At 43.8% G+C, this 22635-nt stretch overlaps 1 protein-coding gene across 2 annotated transcripts in view; it reads right to left on the bottom strand.

Annotated features, from left to right (window-relative positions):
• The window catches only part of mcu (mitochondrial calcium uniporter), a 46690-nt gene extending 25030 nt beyond the window's left edge, over positions 1-21660 (bottom strand). For both annotated transcript variants that reach the window (XM_075477010.1, XM_075477013.1), the window contains exon 1: positions 21491-21660. In XM_075477010.1, coding sequence (XP_075333125.1) covers positions 21491-21607 — 117 coding nt within the window. In that variant the 5' untranslated portion in view covers positions 21608-21660. The remainder of the gene's footprint in view (positions 1-21490) is intronic.
• Between the last annotated feature and the right edge of the window lie 975 nt (positions 21661-22635).

The raw sequence follows: 22635 nt of genomic DNA, 5'->3' as shown, positions 1-22635 counted from the left end.
TAGTGATCAGTTCAACCAGAATCCCCTCCCACTCGTCTGTTTTCTGTGTAGACATCCGTTCTACACACATTTTTTTCATCTTCACGGGGAGAATGGAGACTTTCCCATAACCCTCTCACCCTCCAACTTGATTGTATGGAAGTGTGTGTATGGACATGAAACTGCTGTGGAGCAACTGGCAAATTCTGTTTAATTTAAGGAATTTAATGCTTTGCTCAGCAACAGAGCGCGGTCCTTCTGTCCCTTTCAAAACACTGCTACAACTCTTGTTTGCACCGCAGGGCAAGGGGCCATGTTTTATGTTGCATTTGCAAGGACATAACCTTTGCTTATTATACCGTAAACTTCTTTTTCTAAAGATTCTGGAAGCCTTGGATTGCTAAATCCTTTTTACAACGGAACACAAACTGGCTTCTTCCTGCATGCACAGGTCGTAAGAGGCCTTAGACTGTGCCACCGGGGTTTGAACAGTGTGCCATCCCAGGGCAAACACATTCACATCAGTGACATTTATATTCATAACACTGTGCAGTCTCTTATGGTAAGTGTGGCGAGTGTGTTCTTTCCACCAGCAGAGCTCCAATCAATGAGGACATGTACTTTATAACTTTTCCTTCACACCACACAAACAATGACTTTTTATCAAATTACTTTCAACCTCGGTGAACTGCATTTGACAGCACAGTTTATGCCCATTTGAGGTTTTGCCAGAGGTAGGAGTTATACAACACATCGCAAAGAACAATTTAGTATATCACGTCTGTGGTTTTTTATACCTTTAAAATAAAAGCATGATGCACACTGACGGCAAATCTTTACTTCTCGGTATGCAGACCTGCGGAGATTCAGGAGCTGTCAACCCAAAGATGAGCTACCCTGGAGTGGTGCTACAGTAACCAGCACTGATGGCATTTTTTTCTCCTAGTTTCTACAAGTGCAAACAAGCAGAACTAATTCCTGACGGGATGGTCGAGGACACCTATTGAAAAATGCTCTCCATCGTTATTAATTGAGTTTGAGATAATCTGCTGAGCACAAACTGAGGCAAGCTACCTGGTTCCGAAGTACTCTGAAGCAGTGAGCAAAGAAGTCTCAGTCAAGTGAGATTTCATAGTAAGACTTCCAGACCCAACGTCCTCAACATTAAGATAGGCAATGCACCTTTGCACTGAGATAGCATGTTGCAGCAACAATTATTGATTCTTCCTTATCTATGACAAGCCAGGCATACAGCATCAACTCTTGGGCAGGGCCTCAACAGTCAAATGACAAATGAAAGTGGCCTGAAACTGACAAAAGAGTCCAATGGTGGGTTGCTGGTGAGAGGAACAGCACCTGTAGAGTTTTTGGAGAGGCGATGTGGAATATTAACAGCAGCTTGGTCTCATTTTCAATTTGGCAGCCAAGCGTAGTTATAGCAGTACATTACCAGAATAATATATTTGGTTAAATAAGCTCCAATTTGACTTCAAGAGCAAAAAACAGAGCCTAAGGTCTACCAAATTAACTCAACAGTACAAACCTTTCCCCCCTTTTTTTTTTTTTTTTTAAGAGTTGACTGTAATTTAATACAGTACGATTGAGGCTAAAGGCCAGACCACTAACCATTTCATCTCAAAGTTTAATTTAAAATGTGAGTCTCAACTCTGTACCAGGTGCAGCAGTCTATAGGTGTTTCTGACAGCAGCTACTGTGACCTCTCTGTGTCACCAGTCCTGCAGCACAGAGACACAGAAGGAGGGTAGGGACTCCGTTTATTTCCGTTTAATAGATTGCCACAGAGAACAGCTGCTCTCTCTAGATACTACCCAACAGAAAGAGTCGGATCATACTGAATGTACACACACTTGACCGTACCACTTTGTCCTCCTGACACAAAAGGTCCCACATGGTTCAATCCGCACTGACAACACCTGTTCTCCTGGATAAAGCACAATGAGCAACAAACAAGTGAGAGTTGAGAGGAAAGCAGCAAGTTCAGCTCAATAAAGTAGAAAACTTACCCTTTTGCCAGCAGCAGCAAAATAGGATTTCCATGCATGCACTGCAAACTGTACATATGGTGTTGTGAATGGATCGAAGAAAAACCTGAATAATCCAAATACAATATCTGGCGCTATATTTTTGTCTCAGTTACAGACTGAGTGATCCAACTGAAAGATACCAGTTTTTCACCATGTGTGACACGTTTGTGACTTTGAAGCACGCTTTATTCTCCTCGTCACTCTGTGAAATTAAGTGGCTGTCATGTATTGATTTACTGATCGACTTATGGCACACTGCGTTACGGGCTCGGTGCCGTTTAGGGACCCATCCCCATTGACAACAGACGTTTCAAACCTAAACTCCTGACGATGCTCAGCTCACAGTCACATGAGCCGTAACCACAGTTAGCTGCTTTTCATGTTGTCAGTCTGCGCGTTTAACACCTGAGCGCAACCCGACCTGCAACAGCTTATACTGGAGTGTTTACATGAGTTCTGAGCCAAGGCCAGACTCCTAACATTCTGACACCTCTGTACATTCCCCATGCATGGACTGGTGTGTTCCCGAGCAGCTTTAATTACTGGAAAGGACTCATCAGCAATGTCCAGAAGACTCAGATGTCTGGCTAATGGCTAATCTTGGATGTCACGGACGCTAAGTTATGCGAGTCAACTTGTTAGGATTAGGAGTCGGTGTCCAGCTACGTTTTCTGAAACGACTACTTTAGAGTCGATGAGCCGAAATAAATCTTCAGCATATAATGGAATGCAAAATATTTAGGTACCATTCGTCAAATTTTTTTGCTTCCCTGACAAAGAGGCATACATTTAAAAATGACAAGGTTCTTTGACATTCCAGACAAATGAATTTTTCCACACTGATATGATAAAACATCCTGCTTGTTTTAGTCCATAGTGGAAGTCCAGGTGAGTTAAGATAATTATCTTTATGTAGACGCTATCTTTGTTTTTCATCTCCAGTTGTTTAAAAGCAATTTAATGGTTGCTTAGAGAATTGAATAGTATTTAATTGAACCCATTCTTCCCTCTGCCAGTGTAAAGTTACCCATCTCACTGGCAGCAAAAGAATCTCATAGCACGATCACCCCTGTGCTTTTTCATTGGAAAAATTCTGACATCTATTTCTCCAACTCCCCTTTATTAATCATGATCAAAAAGTTCTATTTCAGATTCAAATTCATTCAGCATCAAAAGTATTTCACAAGCTAAATTTTGAGGTGTACACGCTGAAAAGGTTGTCCTCTAAAGGCTGATTCATACTCGGCGCAACCTCGCTCATACTAGCTGGTCGCAAATGGCGCAAACGGTCACGTGTCCCAAAATTCCGCCACGCCCCCCGTCGCAAGCTAGAAAATCCTCGCGCGGCGCAAGGGCGCGCACACAACTTTTTTTCTGACTTCGCGCGCGCTCAACCGGAAACAGCTGACCAAGAAAAAGAAAAAATGAACACTACAGAGACCGTGGTGACCGAGAGGGTGCGCCTCTACAAACATCTGTACGACACGTCTATGAAGTTACACTGGGACAACGTTTGACAAAGTTCGTCTTGTTGCAAAGGACGAACATTCCACCATCTCTTCTGTTTTTGCCGCAGCCGCTTAGCTCTGAGATACATATACAGTTCTACACCCAGAGTAAATTCATTCCGCATCAGATGTGCCAGCCTCTGCTGACGTGACACCACAGGTGGCATTGTGTATGCTTTCTTCGTGTGCTTTTCAGCTTGTTTCCTCAACAGTGACGCTCGCTGGTCTGGAGAGAACTGCAAATGTGACGCATTCTCGGCGCAAACTGCGCTTATGAGCTGAAGGAACTGTGAAGGGGCTGGCGCTTTCGATGACGTCATTAATGGTTCTCGAGCCAGAACAGTTGCGCGTTTGCGCCAAGTATGAATCAGCCTTAAGGGTGTTTGCACGGAGAGGAACTGTGTATCATCGCTTCAGAGTCTGCAAAATAGATGCTGATTGTTGGAACAAAGTAGGAAATCTTTATAAAGCTTTGAATTTTGCATAATTTGGTCTTCTCTTTGTCTCAGATTTTAGTGAAGGTTAACTGGGAGCTGAAAACTCCTGGATTGCCCAAACAGCTGGACTGTGGTTCCTTTCCTTTTTAACACAAATGCTGCACAAACCAAAATCTTTAAAGTTTAATTTCTAACTTTATGCCTTTGGATGAACACTCAAACCCAAACGTTTGCATGCACTGTAATTACCAGTATGATGAAGATGATGTGATCTCATGCACAGCTTCTACAACTCCTTTGATCCTGTGGTGGACACTCCAACACAAGCCTCACACTGAGGCTTTAACATACAGGAGAAGACGGAGGTTTCTTCCTCATGCCTCAGCTTGGCTTTAACAAGCTGGCCTATTATACTAATAATACAACTCAGAACCCTGACAGGTGTCAGAACATGGTGTGTGCTTTCACACAGCACATCATATCAGCCCAGTGGACCAGGAAGCTGCTGAAAGATAAGTGGCAGCAAGTTAATGGGAATGCTATTTGTTCCCTGTTAAGTGAGTTAACGTGTGCCGCAGATTGGAAATGACGGCATCCTAAAAGGAAAAAGGATGCCACAGATGGATGACGGCCATTTTCATCTGGTACTCAAATGTCCACACAGCTAATTCATACTGTATGTGGGGTACATAAAAAGGATGACAAAGTCTAAAATCCTGTTGTGTTAATTGCAAAACTGACTTTTCTTTGACTCTGCCCCAAAGTGGCCAACATTTACTGTTCTATCCAAGCGATTCGCATTTTGATCGGGCCGTTATCTTCCCGTCTCAGATCTTCTTCCTGTCTGGTTCATTCAGCCCCTCTGCATCTCCAGCCATAGTAGGAGAAAGGCAGTAAGCCCCAGGGAAAGGCAGGCAATCACTCGCTGCTGAAAGGAAAGATGAACAGAGCGAGATAGGAAAGGAGAAGGAGACGTAAATGAAATTTCCAACACATTAAGAAAGCCCAGTACCCCCCACTGCCTGCACATGAGGGGTAAGCAGGGGTGAGGGGCCACTGAGTGACTGCTGGCCAATCAAAGTAGTTTATTGCTGAGGAGAATTTATCGTTTTACTGGGGTTCCCTGGATGCTCCCTGATGATAGGGAGACATGACAGAGGCTCAAGGATGGACAGAAAATAACCTGTCCAGGTAATAAGTGCAATGTGATGGACTCAAGCTAACCACTTCGTAGACAATCATATCCCCCAGTGAGCCGGCCCATCAGCCTCCCCTCTCAAGGACACGATAATTATGTGTGGACATTCACAGTAGGTGTGTGTGGCTGTGGGAGCTCTGCTGCAGGGCTGGACAGAGAAATTATCAGAGCCACGCTCCAGGGTTCCTACAAACCAATATACATCACACACCACTGGTACGCTGAGAAACGGCCACTCGCCAGCATACAGTATGTGCATGACGCAAAGATGCGCGACTCCTTTGCCCTTTATTCATGTGAAATGCAGACATGCAGACTCAAAGGGGGATACAGGCGGGCTGGGCAGAGATGGAGGTTGACAGGTTAGCAGCAGAGATGAATGGATGAGCTGAAAACTGCCTTCATTCATAATGGAATAAGGAAATAAAGCAGCTTCATCCGCATGTGTCTTAGGGACTATAAGAGGAATGTAAAGGAAAGAAAAGAGACTGTAGGGCAGGATACCTAAGATGAAGATGGTTTCTGGTTTGTTGCCTCATTCGTTACCAAAAAAAGTTTTAAAACCAGGAAGAGAAACAGCACTATCATCAGGTATGTGAAGCCAAACCTGCTCCATGTAGCATTTTCTAAGGGAGGTCCTGGGCTTCTGCGAGGAAGAATAAATTGAAGATAAAAATAGGATAAAGGTGATTTAGATTCAGACGGCAGCCATGAATTTGGGGGGGGGGGGTAAAAATGTTGCAGAGTATAGTGCTTTTTGTTTTGTTTACATTGTATTGGAAAAAAAAAAAAGAGAGAGAGAGCAAGAGCGAGACACACATTACACACACATCCTCCCAAGCCTGGAGATAAAGCTGATGACCAGCATGGAGAGTGAAAGCGTGGGCGTGAGGGGGAGGAAGCGCAGGCACAAGCCAGAGAGAGCTGGTGAGCAAGCATCAGAGAGGAGAGGACAGGAGGGACTGTGTAGGAGAAAAAAAAGTGTGTTTCTCTGCATGTCTGTTGATCTGAGTTTGCGTAATGATTACAAAGCACTCATTCTTAGCATCAGTCAGGTCCACAAAAAGCAACAACAACCCACTGGCACATCGTTACATAAATAGTTGCTGTGAATGACGATTCTGGAGCAGAATGGGGAACACTTAAAAAATGTGAAAATAGCTGCCTAAGCATCATAAACTAAGAACAAATTCAAATTACGAACTGTTTTTTTGCACGTGTTGCAACCCCATTGGGCTGAGGAATGGAAAGTAACTGCCTCTGAGAGTTGTGGGGCAAGAACAAAGATTAAACTTTTACCACAATCTGAGCCTGGGCTGTAACTCTCTTTGGCTACATCAATATAGTTTTTATAGGCCTGTCATTTGTCTCTGGAGTAACTGAGGCTAACTGAGGACTTAGGACAGCTTCCTCATATGATGAGTTTCTATGTACAAGGTACTTATTCATTGTAGTCTTTTATCAACAGCCGTAAAGCTGCAGAAAGATGACAGTTAGCCTAAAATACAACGTTCAACATTCCTGTTTCACATACCCGGACTACTTATGTGTAAAATGGAATAGAAGAAAGGAATTATTTTCCTCCTCAAAGCCCTGAATCATCAAACCGTCTGTAGCCTTTATTTGTTCGATATGAAATCAGAGATGACATCTTCAAGACAACACGGATAAGGTACCATCTTTCGTTATCATGTTGTTTCCCGTAGCACAAATGCCATTTCTGTAGCCAAAGGTATCCATCTGAACACTGCTTTCACGTGTTGTTTGTGTGAGTGAAGGACCGTGAGAGAAAAGCATTTATCTAAACAAGGGTAATGTAGACTGCACAGTTAACGAGGTGTGGCTTAAAAACACGTCTTCAATTAGAATTAGCACTTTTCAAAGCAAGCTAGATTCTTATGACTGAACCGTGTTCCTTAATATTTGAATCTGTGTTCACATGTAAAATGACTCTGTTGTCAAAATACCACAAACAAAGAATTATCTCGCAAGACTTGATATGAACACAAGCTTAGGACACAGTTATGAGTCAAACGGCAATAAAGAGAAAGACAGCAAATATGAATCTTTATTCATTTTTCCTTGAGGGTTTTTGCGAAAAATGTAGAACCTGCAGTGGGAAAGGACAATTATAATTATTTTTGACCAAAAAAAAAAAGAGAAAAGGCTCTAGATGAAATTGTGAATAAAAAGACGCATGCATTTCGAATTCAATTACACTGACTGAATCAGAGGGTTACGTTTATTTCAAAGAGCCAACTTAATACAGGGAGGGCATCTACAGTATATATATCGGTAGAGATATGGATGAGTCTTCTTTTTTTTTTTTCTTTTAATATAAAATCAGTAGCAGAGAGTGTGAGATGGATAACCTTCAATCCTCTGTTGAAAAGAGGACATTTTCATGGTGCAAAAAGTGTTACCCGGGCAACAGCAGCACAGGGACTTTGAATAGCTCTGGGAACACGTGTATCTGCTTCTCCTCTCACCTTAATAAAACAGCCCATTCGTCACATTCATGCAAACTTCGTGGCCTTTGCTTTTGGCAAGAGGAAGTTCTCCCATATTCCAAAAGCCAGCTGTAAAATATCTAACCTGACTCACGTCATCTGGCTGCGTTCACCAACTACACGCGGGGGCGTTCCCTTTCCTCACACAACCATCTGAGGAGCCTGGGAGTCATATGTGTTTCGTCCGATTATAAAATAATCAGAGCCAATCATTAATCGCTGGGTGGGACTTTGGATGAATGGGCGGCGTTATGGCCGCGTTATGGCCGCCCATTCATGCTCCAGAGGGCGGGAGTCAGGTAAGCTCTGAGCTACGTCACGGGTTGAGTCATTGGGAGTGGGTGAAGTGGCGTGTCAGTCAAGATGACGGACAGATTCTTCATCCAATCACATGCACGAGTTTTAGAAAAAATAGCCCCATTTGAAATCATGTCGGTTGTGGGCTCGTCCCAGATGGTATGCGAATACCAGAGGGCGGGAGTCAGGTAATAAAATACCTGGATTTACCAGACAACTCAATAGAATGCAAGTTGAAACACTGCCATTGGCTGAAAGAAGCCCCGAACACTACACATCAAAAACGGGAGAGACTCCTAACCTTCCTTTCCACTCTCACAGTCACCCTTCAGCGGTTTTGCTTTACATCCAGTTAATGTCCAGGCTGGGAATCCCCTCGTGATCCTGGCTGGCAGGTTAAGGCTCTAACAGCGCAGGTTAAGAGATCTGCTGGAGGTGCTTCGCTGATCCAGTCAGATGCGAGACTCGGCTCCTCTGCCTCCTCACTGCTGAAATATTTCCCTTAGAAAAATAAACAGCCAGATTGATATCAGGTGGCAATCTGGCTGAATAACAACCTTTTGAACTCCATTTGCAGTGGCTGTGTGGAGGAATAACTTGTTTGACATGGCTGGCATGCAAATCATTGTCTTCTAATAATTGTCTACTGTGCTACAGAAGGCAAACAATTAACATGATCACAGGAAAGTGTATGTGCTGAGTTTCTCCATATTCTCATGGTAGTTTTTATGATGTTTTTACTTTATTTTCACTCCAACGGGAAAAGAAAAACTGTGAAGGCCCAACCCACAATTAGTTCAACACCCCATGGACGACAGTCACACTCTGTAACCCACAACAGCAAAACAAGGAAACAGCTGAAGGAGAAGCATTCACATACTGTAATTTGATAAAGCTGCCACATGCTGGACATGTGGCCGTTCCAAAATAACTCGAGAGCAACATTATGCAGCACACGCATGTCTTTTTCGGCCCGCTTGTGGGTCGAGAGATGTCAGTGCCGCCCAAAAACCTCCCACGCGTGCCGTTTAACATCTGATCTATGAAAATAAGATTTAAATCCCTGTTTCTGCGTCTATCCAGATGAGATGCTTTGCATGCGTGTGGGGAAGGAACACTGCTGCATTTGTTTAGCATACCATCTGTGTGTGTGTGCAAAGTTAAAGGGGGAGCCTGCTAACTGGGGTCGACGCCAACATCTTCAACAAGCCGAAAGGAGCAGACGTGTTTTAGTTTGGCCTACTTTGTGAGCTATAACAACACTGTCCTAACAACCACGAAAATACACAATAAACACTTCTATGAACACTGTGTGGGTTATCATAAAGCCCAAGCCCGACGAGGACCGTCTCCATGGAAATGCCTTCTCCAACAAAGTCTCCTCTCCACCATCTCCTCACACCTATTTATAGAATGGCGGACCTCTTGCGAGCTGGCAAAAAAATGAGTTACAGTACGATGAGAATGGACGTGTCTAGTATTTCCATTTTTCTGTGCTGCCTTGTCTTTTTCTGTCACAGTTTCCCTGCGAGTCAAAGGCTTCAAACAAACTGCTGACTCACAATCCCCACTCTGACATAAGAAAGCAGGATGAGACGTGTCAGGCCGATGAAGGGCCAGCAAAGAACATACATGTATTGAAAACAGTGTGTGCGGACGGCACCGTCAACAGTGACGTTCTGTGTCTGAAAGTTGCCGGACTTTGCGGTCGGTTGCTTTTGGAGGCCCTCCGTGTGTGGAATGAAGATGAGAGAGCCGCAGCGGCTTCAGGTCAGCAGCTTCCCCATCAGTCCTCAACAAAGCAAGTGTTAAAAGGGTATACGGTACACAGGCAGTAAAATGAGCTGGATATTTCCCGCTGCCCCCACGGCTCGGTCACACAACAAAGACTGAGCTGCTGCAGCACACCTGCAGCACTGTCTAAGCTGATCAAATGAGCAGCAGTCAGACCTGCGCGTCTGCAAACACGCTCAGAGCCCGAAGGAAAAGTCCTCCCCCGGTCCAGCTAATTAGCATTAGCCTAACCACACAGATGTCCTGCTTCCCGATACCAAAGAGCACCTGCATTGGAAATAACAGCCACTACAAACCAAATGTAGCATTCATGAACAAACACACTAACTCAATGAATACCACAAGGGCAGCAAGAACAATCCATTTTATTCAAACAACACAGTCTCTGGTGCTCCCATTGTTGGCATCGAGTATCTTCTTTCTTGGCTTCATACTGCTGTCAATACTTTTTTTTTTTTTTTCCCTAAACCAAGAAGCAAAAGTATTAAAATTATATTATTGGTCATTAATGTCAGTCCTTATCAACAATGGATTACAGGAGCTGAGCTATTTCCATACGCAATTTAGCCGAAGCGGTCTGCTTCCCAGAGGTGCCTTTGAGCAGAGAAAAGATTGTATCTCCTGAGCTGGGCGTCCTCACCGACCTTCACATACAGGCCCACAGAACTCTACACCATAAAGCAGGCCGGTGTTTTGGAAGAGACCATGTCAGATTAAAAAAAGAGTCGGGTCAAATAAGAACACACAAACAACTATGAGACCATATTAATTAGCAGAGATATTTTTGGTTGGTGTTGGAAGGCAGGCTGGCTTTATGCAAACTTTATATCTGAAGAGTTTTTATCCTGGAAAGTTCTTTTTTTTTTTTTTTTTTTTAAACTGACTAATGATAATCTCAATATACACAACGATAACTGAGTTAATATATTTTATCCACAATCACCCAATGCTGTTGAGTTAATCATGTTTTTCACTCACGCATTCCATCCATGAGCATTTACCTCAGCAGTTTGAGCCTGACACAGTCAGCAAACTTGTGTGAGCCCAAACTGTCCCATTTTAAAAATGACATCAAAAGCTTGACAGTACAGATAATTTGGCTCCCTGATGTACGAAAAAATGTGATATATTTTTAAAGCTTCTAATAGGATTATGCTGTCAAATCCTTCCATTCATATAAAGAATATATAACACCTTTGACAAAACTGGTTGGTTTTGGATGGGATTCCAAAGTGCTGCGACAGCAAAAGAGAAGTTTTAACCTTCACAGCCACCTTACATCCACATTCAACCCCTTCCCAGCTCTTTCTATGCACAAACAAGCTCAGCTCATTCCTCTGGATCAGGCTTGTTTATTCCAACATGTCTACAGTCATTGATCCATTTGTGCTGATATAAGAGTTCATTTGATGAGACAGGGATCAAAGCTCGCACCCCGGAGTCATTAATACAAGCTATTAAACTGTCAAATCAGAGATTTTTGCCTTCTACGGGATAACTTTTAGAATCAAGCCTGGCAGAGAGGGCAAAAAAATAAATAAAATCAAATTTTGTGTGCGTGTATAGAAATTGTTTAAAAAAAAAACAAAAAAACATTGGCTTGTCTTTCAGCTCCAGATAATCATTACAAATAATGCAAAGGGACTTGCAGGCTCAGAGTTCATTGTTTGACGGAAGTGTTTATCTCCATGCGTTTGTTTTCTCCATGGTGAATACCCTGTGTGTCTGCCATGGCACCGCAGCAATCTGGCCAATTACTGTACAGCGCAAACAGCCCGCCCGCCAAGCTGAGAGGAGAGTTTTGCTTTCTTGGGGATCAAGTGACTCAGTAGATGAGCTCAGAGTCTGATCAATCACAGTTAAAGCTCACTTCTCGACTTCTGGCTGTGTAATGAGGCTCTCACAAGCAACCTTCTCAAAATACAGACAGCTCGTTTCAGGCAGAGAGCAGGCCAATCGTTTGTGAAAGCATAGAGAGACTATAAATATATATATATATATATGGTTTTGAGTCAGCAGAACTGGCCTTGGATGGATCAAGGAGAAGAAGCATGACAAGATGAGGACAAACAGGAAAACAGTATTGGAATGAAATTGACTAGGATCAAATCATAAACTTCATTTACTAGCTCAGAAGAAGTGAATTTAGAGATGCGCACCCAAGAGCTTTACGTTTCCCCAAGAATATGCATGAAATACCCACAAATCAGGGATAAATGATAAAATGCTGTTGCTAAGCATGACAGAGAAAATCTTTCCAGAAACTGCAATCATATTTTTTTTTAGACCAATATACTTTCTTTTTCCATCAGGAGAAGCGGTGGTGTTCAATTACTAAAAAAACAAACAGCAGGTGAACACATCTCTGCACGCTTCATAGATTTGTTCTTGGCACAAACATCGAAATATGAGTATATGTGTGTACGTTTAAGCAGCCTTTTTCTGACATCTGAGGCTTATGCACGCAGACCATCCAGGCTGAAAGGAAGCACAGCGTGCCCATGCTACAAAGAAACAACAAACAGCAGCATGCTTGGCAACGAGCCTCGATAAGCCGCCATGGAGAGCCGATTCCTCGTGTTCACGTACTCCCACTCCCCACAACGGCATCAACACAACGGTGATGTCACGGCTCTCCATCCATCCTGTTAAACCGTGACTGCCGAAGCTCTTATTTACCTTGTAAGTCAACAAGAGCATGTCTCAAAGATCAAGTCAAAAAACGCATGCAGATTCGCCTGCAGCAGGCCTGCCTCACCTGCCCTCAGAGATCCGCTGGCTTTATTGGAGGAGACACCGGCCCATGCTCTCAAGTCACCGGGACCAAAAAAAAAACAAAAAACGAACTTGAAAATGTCAAGCGCTGTAGCCATTAACCCAGCCAATCGATCCAGTTGGAACTACTTATAAGCTTGTGCGTGAGTTAGTGTGTTGGTGGGGGGCGTTGGGAGGAGGGGGGCGTTGAAGCGATCAGAGCGCTTTTAGCCCTGTTTAAGTTCATAGGGATTCCCACTTTCAGAGGAAATCGTTCAGTAATTTGCACACTTTATCTGCCTTTCAAGGACTGTCTCCAGACTCTGCAAGACATGTTGAACTCTATTTGGGCTAAACTATAACCTAATGGAGCAGCACTGAGGTGAATGCATTACCTATTCCTCCAAGAAAGCCTCTGAGAGACTTGCGTGCACACGTAAAACATTTACTGAGCATTAGTTAAATCACTTGTCGGGCACTGGTAATGTGCTGCTTCGCCATCACACGCCACAGATGCCATTTAGGTGAATGCGCCTAAAAACGCACATTTTCCAGAGCGCTGAAATGCAAGTATTCTGACACTCACAGCATTTTCACCAAGGCAGCTTTTCGAAGGAAGGTGAGGAATGAGTAAAGTTCCAGAAGATTCTGTCCTTATAATTACTTCATTCCTGCTGGCAGATGGAAGGCTATGCAGCGAGTAGCAGCCAGTGTCTCTTCAATTAAAGAGCCGAATCGAGGCTGAGGGAATCCTCACGTCAGAATCACTGTACAATCTCCCTCAAATGCCTCCATTAGCAAAATAGGACTCATTCATGCATAATAATGTTTCCAATTCCAATTAGGAGCTGCTGTACTGTTGACAGCCAAACCAGTTTCATCTCTCTGCCTGTCTTTGAGTGATGACTCTCCTCCTGCTGCCCTGCCAGGATATGACTGGTTTCTGCCTTTACTTAATTGTAATTTCTGGATTTGCATGTGTCAATATACCATATTGTTCTCTATTCAATCAAGGAAGAAACACATTGTAGGCAAGAGGGAGCATGGCAGGCATACTGGGTAGAAAGGGTTCAGGGAGAGTGAATTTCTACAGTATGAAGGAACTGATGCAAGAAGCTGTTCACACAATAGCCAAAAGTAAAGCATATCCAGGGTTACTTTTCAAAGTATGTCTGAGCTGTCTACAGCTCAGAAGAGTATGTAGACAGCTACATACTCTGAGCTACATACAGCTCAGAAGAGTATGACACTTCTGAGCCGTTTACAGCTCAGAAGTGTCTAAATTCTAAGGGTCACGGCAAACAAAGGGAAGAAGGAGTCTAACCATGTGCAGATGGGTATGAACTGGATTAAAGCTTTCACACTCAGACATCAGCCGTCACATAAATAATGGTTTCATCATTTCATTTTTAAAAGCACACTTTTCTAAAGCTTCTCACGGTTTTGTAATATACACACAATCTATGAACAAGGTCTAAAGGAATTGAACATTTCGACATATCTTAAATGTATGTTACGCAATATATTGAAAACGTATCGGAACATCAACACGGGCAATATCAGAATAGCAAAAAGATTAGTTGAACCGCATTCAATGGCAGAAGTTTTAACTTGAAACAATAGGACAAGCACAGGCCCATTAATGAGGGCGCCCTTCCGCAGACAACATGAAGCTCTGCTTTTGAGCACGTTCTGTAAATAAGTGGCACACCGAGGTGGACGTGGAACGGAACGCAGCTCTCGTTATCAACCACACCCTAACACCAAATACTGAAGTGTTTCTTTTATGCATCACAAGCCTTGTTGCCATCGCAATCATCAACATTGCTATTGCATATGTCATGTTTCCCCAAATCCAAATCAAACCGCAACAGAAGAAGTAGGCACAACAAACTGAGGTCTTGGAAAGAGTTTCAGTCAAGTGGAACCCTTTAATACCTGCTCTGCCGTTGTTCGGTTACTTCACCGCATCCCATCCAAAATTTGTGTAAGTAGACCTGCCGGCGCCTTTTCTATCGCTTGATCAAGGTATGTTATTATAAAAGAATGGATGCGTTGTGTCATCGTTTTAAAAATAAATAAATAAATCATTACCCTGTTATTTGTGAAAAAAATAAATAAATAAAATTATTCTAATCTTTATTACCCCGAGAAAATGAAAAAAATTCTGTTAACTTTCGCTGAGGAGGGTATTAAAGGGTTAAGAGCTGGACAGAACAACACAGGAAATGTGATGAATGGAAACTATTCGGACGTCTGTGCTAAGTGATTGTCCTCAGCTTAAACAAGATCAAGCGAATATGTAAGTGTGGCAGGCCCAAATTACTGAGGTGATGATGATTTTTTTTTAATCTTACTCTGATGCATGAACCTGAAACAACAATGATACAAACAATCAATACTTCCTGAAGGAGAGGTCAACCATACCAGTCTCTTACCAATTAGCTGCATATTCAATAGTCCTGAAAAGTTTTAAAGACCTGTTATTAAAGCTCCCAAATGATGAAAATGCATAAGACCCAAGTAAAAAAAAATAAAAAAATCACATTCTGAAATCATGACATTTTGCAATGAGGCAATTTCTATTCTAAAGCCTGTGGCCTGTAAATGACATCTTTCTGCTCATTTACATGCCAAAGATGACTTTTTATGTAAAACAACAACTTCTCTTTTTTTCCTTCCCCTTCCCTTAGGTATCTGCAACAGTTAAATCAATTAATACTCAACTGCCCCAAAACTGAAGCACAGCTGTGCGAGTGACCAAAATGACAGGAAAACACCTCAATCGGGAAATGTTTTCAAATAGCTGTCCCATATCCTTTGAATGATTTGGGTACAGCTGACCTTCATACAAGCCAAATTTGCCACGGATCATTTACACTGCTCATTTGGGCCCAGTGTTTTCACACATTTGTCATAATGATGAGCTCAATCTCATACCTAACGGCCTGGAAGACAGGGCAGCAGATGACCTTCAGGTTCCAGCATCCGCCTCACCTGCCCTCCTGGTGGAGGCTGCTGCCGCTCCCTCTGTTGAGAGGGGGTAAACCAAGCATCGCTTCCATCCGTCATCACATTACACACATTGGCCTAGTTCAATGTCCTTTTCAGACTTGACTGGAGACATGCTGGGACACACAGAAACATGGGAAACTACTAATTAGTCTATGGCAAAGGCAGTGGGCTCACCAGTCATTTACAACACCAGGGGTGAAAATTCCTTCCAAAGTACTAATGAGGACTTTGTCCATCATTACCGTCTTGTCCATTACAAGGCTACAGCAATGGCAGGAAAGAAGTATGTGGCTTGTCACGGTGCACGCACGCTGCAGCTGCAGCTCGGACCAGGATCAGTCTTTCGAATGCAGGGCAAACAGCTGGCGAGCGTGAGAAAGGTTATCACGCTGAGCAGGTGCTGCAGTGTGATGGACTAAGATCGAGCAGGGAAATTAGAAGACGAAAGCACGGAGGAGACGCAAGCATATGTTCGGGGATCTAGCAGAGACTCAGAGGGAGAGGGAAAAGGAGGTGTTTCTCTCGGTGCTGAGGAATGGGCCAAAAGCACCTTGTTTGCAAAAAACGTGGGGTAACATAATAATAAAATGAGTCCATTTTTACAGGGAATGTGTGAAAATACCCGCACTAGACGCCGTTTAACGAGTTGCAGTTGAAGCATAACATGCGTAACTATACCTTGCCAAGTTCAACAGCATGAAAAAACCCACTTGAAATACCACTGCAACAGTGTCTGGAGCCCTAAGCCTGGAGTGTCATTTCAACATGAACCATGTTAACACCACACTAAGAGCGCATTTCAGACTTCTGCCCAACCTCTTCACAAAACTGACAACCTCAATGTAAAGAGTACTGCGAGATATTAAAAAAACAAACATTTTTTTTAAAGTGGTGCAGCTGAAGAAAAGCCCCACTCTCAGTTTCAGCTCAATATGCCCGCCCGGAGCTGACAGGAGTTCTGTCAGGAGCACAGCCACCGAAGCCGGCGTCATTTCACCACTGTGCCGAGATAACGACACGCACTTGATACTTGGTCTGATGGTGGGACAATTCACGGCGTTTTCACGATGAAGTGGCTCACAAAGAGACGACAAAATGAGTTGTACGGGTATTAATAAGACATAACAGTTGTTTTTCCTTATTCAAAAATACATGCTTATACTGGCACGTTTTACCAGTTGCCATCTCGCTAGTCATGTATATTCCAGACAAGTTAGAAAAACTGGCTGTACGTGAACTTTTCCAGAACTGCTTCCTGGGAAAATTACTCGATAAGTTTCGATAAATGCCTAATTTGGCCAAAATATCTTTGTGTTTTAGTAGTGGGTGGTAGAAATGAAGAAATCAGTAAACAAACTGCATCTATGTGCCTGAGGGGAATCCGCCTCATTTAAAAAATGTGTAATACATCCATTAGTCCACAGTTCACAATGTAGTAGTATTGTAAATAATAAGAATTGAGGAAAGCTACATTTTTGGGTGTTATGTGGCAATCATCAGGCTGATCATTGACACATAAGGACCGCATCTACAGCACTAATGGCACTTGTGGCTCAGTTACAGCACAGGCTAGTGCTGTAACTGAGACATGGCCCAAGGGCCCAAAAGAAATGCAGATTTGAGCCATGTCTGATGGACATGTGACAGAGTCTAGACACTCAGATTCACCCTGAGAGTCCTTTTAAGGTATCTGTGTCGCTCAGATGGACAGACATGCAGTTCCACAAAAAGATAACAAGGCTTTTCCTCTTGAGATCCTTTGATTAAAGCTGACTGGTTGAAACGTTGGCTTGCAAAGAGGCACAAGTTAAAAAAAATGACAACATCTGCACTGCTCCACTCCTTTGCAAATAAGCAAAGAACCAATGCCGACACATGTAAAAGCAACCCACAGCTCGGATTGTGCCACATATTGACGAGACTCCCCAAGTAGCAGCAAAGTACGCTAACATACAGATTTGCATTTGCAAGGCACCAGCAAAGAGCAGATGGAGATCCATGTTCAGCCCTCCAGTCAACTTTGTCATTCAAGGCCAAATGTTGGCCTTCAGAAAACTGCAGACACGGCCTGTGCTTGGGCCACAGATTCTTTGTTATCTATATTCATATAGCATGGTAAGATCTGAGACCGGTAACATGAGGCGAACCCTGTGAAATCAGAAGCAAAACCGAACTAAACCAAGTAGCTTTGATGTCTAAACTTAAATTTCTAGGTCTCTCTTTTAAAAGGACCTCATCCCAATATGAACTCTGGTCTTATGCCTCACTATGCTGAAAGTTTTTTTGTTTTTTTCTTAGCAGGAGCACACGGTTTATTCGGTGGAGGAGAATTTGGAAGTTTGGCAGACTTTGAAACGGATCAATTGTAATAACACTGAACAGTAGAGCCCAGAGTAACGGCACTCTCAGGTAACGATGTCATTCCACTGCTATATCACTGTCGAATAACTAATAGTTTGTTTGCTGTTGTATTAAAATCGAAAAGAAGTTAGTGAGTGAAAATGACGTTACAGTAAAGGTAGCATACAGTGACTGACAAGGAAATGAAATACATCAGTACCATTTTTGACATGATTTTCCTGGGATCTCCCCCCTCTCCTAACGTCCTCTGTGACACGACAATCATAAAACTTTTTTGTCAGTCAGCAAACAGGCGCTAATTTGATAACCATTACTAAATGCTGTATTAAATTAGCTTCTAGTCTACTTCTCTTTACCTTTTATACCGATGCCGGAAACAAAACTGCCTTATCTCGGAAACAGCATCTAATAAGAACAACAGATACACAGGGAACATAACGTTTTACTGGGTACTGAGGCCCCCCGAGGGGTGAAAATGCAGCCATCCTGAGCGGGACGCTGGCCAAACTAAGATAAGTCGCCTCCGAAGAAGAGTGAACTGTCATGCCTGCCTGGCACTACAAGATTGGTCATCCCTCCTCCATTTTCCTCCTAAATTGCTTTGCAACTCACTGTCTAAGACCAACTTGAACACCGAAGACTGAGCAGTCTGTCGTGGGCTGAACTCCTCAGTTTCTCTACAGTTTTGTGAGGTAGAATTAAGGTCCAGCGGCAGTTGGTGCCATCTTTTTTTCCCAAATGGTATGGATTTAGCCAAATGTATCCACAAATCATTCGGCTTTTTAAAGCAAATCGTCTCCATAATATATGTGCAACAGGACAGTTGATTGCGTCTTATTCTGTCATACGTCTTCAAGCCCCAACAGTTTCATCACGCAGGCTCCCCTTCACGCAGGCCAGCTGATATTCGATACTAATGTGTTGGCTTGTAATGATCAGTGGCAAGAACGCAACATGGTATACGGCCTGAGTGGAATATCCATCCAGTAAATCAATCACTTTGTAACTACCAGCCCCTGGCTGAAACTGTCCCTAATCAATTTATCTGCAAGTAATCGCAGATCAGCTTTCTCGCCCACCAAAGTAATCTCTTCGTGCACATTAAGATTTCACATATGTACGGCTAAATAACAGCCGAGCTGCCCAAAGATTCCTCTCTCACAGAGGAACCAGACGTGATATAAGCCGAAAGTGGCCATCAGCTAATGTCAAACACACAAAATCATTAATTAGCTAAATATGACACGCTAAAATGCTTCGCCTTTCACATACGACCCCACAGCTGTACCCGTATGTGAGATTATAAATGGAGTGGCAAACCACTTTGTCCGCGCAGGGCGGAGTACATTAATAAAACTGCCTGTGTGGACGAGGTTATCCATCATTTGGCTATCTTATCACCTATAGCACAGCCACAGGCTTAAAGTCACTCCCTTATCACACTAATCCAGATAACTTGAACACAGCAGGCATACATTAGTTTACTCCCACACTGATTGGATTAAAAGCCGGGAGTGGGCCTCGACCCTGTGACCATAACAGCTTCAGATGCTCAACTTAATGAACAGGTCAGCATAAAGGGAAGGGGGGAAAGGGATCTCTTTCATTCCCACTCGTCCCATAAAAATCCTAGAATTTGATTTTCGCATCCAAAAATACTGACTCAATTAGCTCATGCCGCCGATGACCCCCACGGTTATTTATAATCCTTTTAGAAGGACTGTTTACTCACAGTGACTCAACTCCCCCGGTGCGTGTCAAGACGGCGGTATTTTATATGACAGCTGACTCAATAGTAATCTAGTGCAGGTTAAATGTGAGTCTCTGGAGTCTGCTGTCTGCTCTCAGTGCCTGGATAGTCGACCCACCATGGGAACACAGCGTTAAAGGAGAAGCGTTCAGTCATCAGCTTCTTGATTGAAATCAACCTCTACACAGCCCGATTTGGGTATTTAGAGAAACGTGTTGGGCTCACAGAGAGCGCATGCTTTGTGGAAACTGCAAGTATCCCACTGCGGCCTTAGTAGACATAAGAGCGGAAACAGAAATTCCACACTGCAGTGAAGGACTCATAAATGAATACAGAGGCTCGGCTGTCACACGGTGACAGATTGGGAGCTGCAACACTTCAATGGACAAAGGTACGATGTGATAGACAGACAAAACTGCACCCTGAGAAGGCTGACGTATAAGGAAGCATTTCAGGATCAACACTGCCAAGACACAACAGGGCCAGAAACCCCCCCCCATTGCAAGTTTAAATAGGACAAACTATTCAATATCCGCAAACTTCAGCTTGCTAGGAGCTGGAGTTCACGCAGTGGCTGACAGTAAGAGGGTCCGTCCTGACAGCCACTTCACCCTCAGGCCGGTCCCATTTCATAAGGCCCAAGGAAAATGTGGTTTTAGAAGTGAGTAAGAAAGGAAAAAATTTTAAAGAGAAAAAAAAAAAGCAATCATAAAGACAAATAGTGATTGTAAAAAAAAAAAAAAGCCAGTACTCTGAGTCAGTGTAAAGGGGCAGTTCTGTCCGGGGTTGCAATGACTTCCTCATTCTGTTGTGCTCTGGCTTTCACCTCCCACCCCAGGCCACTGTTAAAGGCTGAGGGGAAGGATCACACAGAGACCTGCTCACAGTGAGCTTCCCTTTTGTCATCACCTTCTCTGTGACAGCGGCCAAGTGCAGAGCCTGCATAAGCAGGAAATGCAGGAAACCCAGGATCTCCCAGTTAAGTGGGGAAACACCCAGGGAGGGGAGAAACAGCAAGGCTGGCTTTGAGAGTCTGACATCATCAAAGTGCGGGCCTCCGTGTTGGTGTGATGCCTCACATATGTGTGCATACATAAAGAGTGAGTGTAACTCTGCCCCCCCACCCGCGCGCTCACACACACACAGATGTGTGGTTTTTCCTGCCGAGCTCCGGACAGACGTTCATTATTCTGACTTTGCGCTACTGCCACCGCAGCTCACACACCATGTCAGAGCACAGAGCCACGGACTGCCAGCCGAAGCCCCAACAGTCTGGAGCCGAGAGATACTCCCACACTGAGACACACAAATACCATTTCCGTCCGTAAACAAAAACCAACCCCACATCGCACTGCAGATACTCTGAAATAATCCAAAAACCTTTCCAGCTCACACACGTTGCAACAGGAATAGCACTGGCTGCCCCTGCGAAGTTGAAGGACGCGGGAGAAAAAAATGGGACACGGGGGTTTATGTGAAAGTCGAGAGCCTGTGAGCCTAGTTACGGTAAACGGCGGGGCAGCGCCACTGGGGTGTAGATGGGCTTCAGCAAGCGCTCCAAAAAAAAAAAAAAAAAAAAAAAAAAAAAACTGCATTGGCTCCGTCAAGCCCCGCGTCCCACCGTGGATTCACATAACCCCACAGTAACGTGGCTCATGCTGAGCCTCACCTTTTCGCGATTCCAACAGGAGACATGAGCGGAAAAGAATCTTGCTGCTAATTAGCTATACTTCCTTAGCAGAAAACCAGCCGCCACAGCTGCACCTCCCCGGTCCAGCCTGCCTGACCGGCTCCTACCTACTAACACCTCTCCTCCGGGCGCTCACAAGTCCTGGGACTTACCGGCGTTATGTGCTGCTGGTGTCGCTGTGAAGACACAACAAGTGCTGGGAGGCTGCCGGCCACCGCTCCGCTGCTCCGGGACAACAGGAGCACCGATCTGCACACTTTCGCAGCCATCTCTGTAGTGAAACCTCGCCGGGAAGGAGACTGCTGCGGGGCGGGCGGACCGAGACGCACCGAAGAGAAGAGGGAGGGGTGGTGGGCGGGTTGCAGGGCTGGGCTATGGCTTCATACACATGCCCAGTGTTGCACCAGTGTGCAGAGACAGAACACTCCAAGCGGACTTATTCAAAACAAGCATGTGGACAGACTGTTTTTCACCTGATTGGCCCTCATTCTGCACCCACATTAGGCTCGCTACTAAGATCGAAGTCACTAAAGATCGATTATTGTTCAGTAGAATGTGTTGCAGCTGTTTATAATGCTGCCCTCGCTCAATACAATAAATGAATTACCATTAAGATTGATATAGTGAGGGGAAAACAATACAAATGGTGTCCAATATGGCGAACAGAGCAGATACATTTGAGTTCTGAGTCAACTGGTGATCAATATGTCGACGTTCACTCTGTATTAGGTGCCAGTAAGTACAGGGGAACAAAAAATGCCTCCGGTTCAGCATTGAGTTACATTTTTAAACGACTTTAAGTTTTTGACCAGAGTTGTTCGGGGCATACAATTCAAAAAGGGTAAACACACACAGAGACCAACAGTGCCATGCAAAACTCTTGATCCCCACCTTAATATTTTTGCTTCCAGGCAGCCTGACTTTCTTGCAATCCTTCAAAGGAGTGTTGAGCAATAGTTCCCTGACTGTCTGAAGGTCTTTCAAAGTTTGTCTTTGAACGTTGGCTTTCCAGTCCAGTCCTTATACATAACCAGTGTTAGAAAGAGAGAGTATGGTTATTTTATTCATTTGTTTTTAAGCTGACCTATTAATCATTCAAGCATAAGAATGAACCTGAGTTGTGTCTACACATACAGACAAGGTTGAAAACAACCAATTGTAAATTGTTATTTACATGTTATGTTCTTTATATACTTTGTTACTTGCAGCCTGATGATCCTGATGATCTACGATGGCTGCCAAAGATAACACCGTTCGACAGGAACTAAAATGGTATTTTTTGCACCACTAAGGTGAT

Source organism: Odontesthes bonariensis, chromosome 2 (genome assembly GCF_027942865.1).
Source record: "Odontesthes bonariensis isolate fOdoBon6 chromosome 2, fOdoBon6.hap1, whole genome shotgun sequence".
NCBI classification, from domain to species: domain Eukaryota; kingdom Metazoa; phylum Chordata; class Actinopteri; order Atheriniformes; family Atherinopsidae; genus Odontesthes; species Odontesthes bonariensis.
This window is presented reverse-complemented; position numbering and strand designations above follow the sequence as displayed.